Below are 3,136 nucleotides of genomic sequence, written 5' to 3'. Positions count from 1 at the left end.
ATCATTGAGGTGATATTATCGTTGAGGTGATAGGCCCGTGCGGAGCACGGGCAATTTCATTGAAATTCTGCTACAGCAGCCGTTGGGCCCGAGTAGCAGCCGTATTATTAGCCCCACACCTTCGTTTTCTACCGGGATCAGTTTGTTGGTGCGTGTCTTAAACTATTAATTGTTGTTATCTTGCCGATAACCTAGAGATCTTTACTTTGGTCTTGTTTAACTCTCCATGCTATCGACTCGAACATACCCGGCGGTTATTACCCAGAAAAAGAGGGGATCGTCGAAAGTAAGTTTACGAAGCATTATGAAACTCACTGCCGACCAACTTGCACGAAGAAGAGAGTATAACCGAGAGAGTCAGCGAAAGTCGCGCCAGAAAAAAAAAGACCAGATTAACACTCTTCAACGCCAGGTTCGAAATCGACCGTTTCAACGGTAGACTATCTCATTGACGGCTTCAGAATAGAGAGCTTGAGCAAGACAACGTGTCACTGCAGGAGCGGCTACTACACGCATTAGCAACCATAGAAGTATTGAAAAAGGGTGCGAGTTCACAACAAATTCCTCTCTACGTAGAAAGTGTATACCTAACCTCTGAAATAGCTCAGTGTCCGAGCGAAGCGATGGCAGTAACTCCAGCAGACATCTACTTTTGCTCGCCACCCAGTTTAAGCGATGCATCGGCGTTCCATCAATATACGTCAACCTACACTCAGTGTTTCGTCTCAAACCTAGTGCAGCCATCACCAGCGTCGCAGGTGGACTATGATTCGTCGACTAGATGTTTCTTGCCACCCTTAACTTCTTTGCACGACACCTTTGATATAAGTGACCGTCTGAACATAGGCAGTCTCCATGAACGCAAGATCGAGTCAGAAAATAGTTGGGAGTACAGTTCCCTACATTTATCACCGGACGTAACCAGGAAAACGGACACCCTGTTTGGAGAGTTTGAAGAGTTTGAAGAGTTTAGAACATAAGAGACGTAATAAACGAAAAGAATAGGTCTAAAAAACAATGTAAATGCGTATTCATGTCACGTAATCTCGAGCTGTCAGACACGATATCTAGCGCCTGAGTTTAGTTCGGAGTGCAGTCAGAGACGTTTACGATCCGGGCCGTGCCTCGGTGCTTGCATAGAAATATTATCGGTGTCATATTCAACTCTCGTGTACCGCATTCCATATCAATCTTTAATATAAAATTCTCATCGTCTGATCCTATAAACTTCCACGTGCTCTTTTCCTGGGGCGGTGTTTATCGTCATCAAAGTTGTGGGCACTGGCACTATCCGCCCATCTAACATGGTTGCCGCCCTTGAGCAAGCTCCTCTGAGTGAATTGTTTGAGACGAGAGACCACGTCGTCTACTTTACTTGAAATGCGTTTTTGCAGCTCCATCAAGTCATTCAGTTCGTCCAAAAGGTCTGCTACTTCGGTACCATTATCCTCGGGCTGGTGCCCTATATGACTCAGTACTAGTCGATTTGCAGGGAGGAAAGTCTTACTAGCGTTGATTTTTGAGGCTGTCTCTCCTGGCTTGTACGACGCACATTCTCCGGGCTGCTCAACCTTTCTCTTATCACCGAAGTGCTTGCTTGCAGGTACTGGTTCTGATGATTCCGAAGCCGGATAAACGGTATCATCTCTGACTACTGGACAGTTTTGATACCCCTGAGATGATCAGTAACAGCCGCCAATCGTGCAACATCCATACATACCTGATACAATGTATCGTCTGCAATAGTTTCTTGAGAACTCATCACTCTTTTGGTTTCTTGAGAATGCAGCGGTTGTGAGGCGGAAGAGGGACGACATTATCAGAAGCATTGAAAGCTCCTTTATATATCAGTCATCTTGACTAGATTGGCTAGATCCTCCATGCGCTAGGACCGCACGAGTTTAAATCCACTATATTAAGACCCGACGTTTTGGACTTGCTTCGTTTTATTGATGCCTTACAAAGTTGTAGCTGGTCACATATCCTGATGATATATGGCCCTTCTCTGGCAGTGAGTTCTTTCTCGACCAGAAACAGTATACACAATACAGTACCCTGCTCCTGTTTGATTGGTATGGCAGACAATCTCATAGCCGCCAGAGCTGCGCTACAGACCATCTGCGAAGCACCTCCTCGATTGCTTGTATCACACATTCGGGAACTGTGTCAAGCCAATGCTGCTATCGCAGAAGCACCTATGGTCATCAGTCAAAGCAGCAGCTATCGCGTCATCAAAATCGAAGCCGAAGCTGACCGTTTGTGTATTGTTCTGTCTAGTTGTCGTGATAGCCTTTTATAGGGCTATCAGAACGGTCTGTATACATAATGTATACATGATCCCCATAGGTGTAGAAGGTGCTTGTCAAGAGAAGGAGGAACCGTCTTATCACTACGTGGCACCTGGATGTCCTTACCTCATGAACCGTCACATACTACACCATACTTTTTCGCGACTTGAGAATACGAAATAGGTGTGCCTGACTCACGCGATTTGATTTCTTTCATTGCTTCCTGAATCAGATCCATATTCGTGGAGTTATGACGCGATTTGTATAGGTGGTTGTTGTGGTGGGGTGCGCAAAGTTCGACCATGCGCATCCCGCGCACGGACACGGGTACATAAACGTAGTAATCTCTCTTTTTACGCATTGTTTGTACTGTAACTTATTGTACACGCGTCCGCAAACTTTTGCAATAGGCGAAGGACGCTGTAAACCCTGTATATAAGGCCGCAGGCACGTGACTCAGTCCGAGGGGCTCGAGAGGCCTACGCAACCTGACACTCGTTAAGTGTTCGTGTCTTTTTGTCTGGGTAATGCAGTAATAAGATCGACTTTGACTGCTGCGAAAAACTATCGCAGGCCAAGCGCTATTGTGAACATAAACTGTATTATTAATTAGGCCGTACGATGGCTTGAATATAAGTTGAGCTAGGATGCTACAAACAGTACAATACATACGCTGTTTTCTAGCCTTGCTACGTCTACAATATTCCCACTCAATCGTGCAACAAAAATCCTCACACCCCGCATTTTCCTGCACAGTTTCTGAAGGTATTTATCCAACTGTGCTTGCCCATAACCACCCTGCATTGTCGCACCGAGAATTTCTCTACTGTCCTGCTCTGTAAACAACG

At 45.6% G+C, this 3,136-nt stretch overlaps 2 protein-coding genes across 2 annotated transcripts; one reads left to right on the top strand and one right to left on the bottom strand.

Moving 5' to 3' along the window:
• Window positions 1-304: 304 nt before the first annotated feature.
• COCVIDRAFT_52505 (hypothetical protein) lies at window positions 305-590 on the top strand (the record flags this gene model as incomplete). The annotated part of the gene is made up of 2 exons (XM_014694572.1): window positions 305-412; window positions 462-590. Coding segments are annotated over 2 exons (237 nt in total), but the record flags the coding sequence as incomplete, so codon positions are not given.
• Window positions 591-1,220: 630 nt separating this feature from the next.
• COCVIDRAFT_21363 (hypothetical protein) lies at window positions 1,221-2,154 on the bottom strand (the record flags this gene model as incomplete). Its single annotated transcript, XM_014694571.1, has 4 exons — window positions 1,221-1,462; window positions 1,508-1,673; window positions 1,721-1,737; window positions 1,962-2,154. The coding sequence occupies 4 exons, from the start codon at window positions 2,152-2,154 to the stop codon at window positions 1,221-1,223; spliced, it is 618 nt and encodes a 205-aa protein (XP_014550057.1).
• Window positions 2,155-3,136: the final 982 nt, after the last annotated feature.

This window comes from Bipolaris victoriae (assembly GCF_000527765.1).
Source record: "Bipolaris victoriae FI3 unplaced genomic scaffold scaffold_302, whole genome shotgun sequence".
Classification (NCBI taxonomy): Eukaryota; Fungi; Ascomycota; class Dothideomycetes; order Pleosporales; family Pleosporaceae; genus Bipolaris; species Bipolaris victoriae.
Note: the sequence above shows the minus strand (reverse complement) of the source record. Positions and strands in the feature narration are given on the sequence as shown.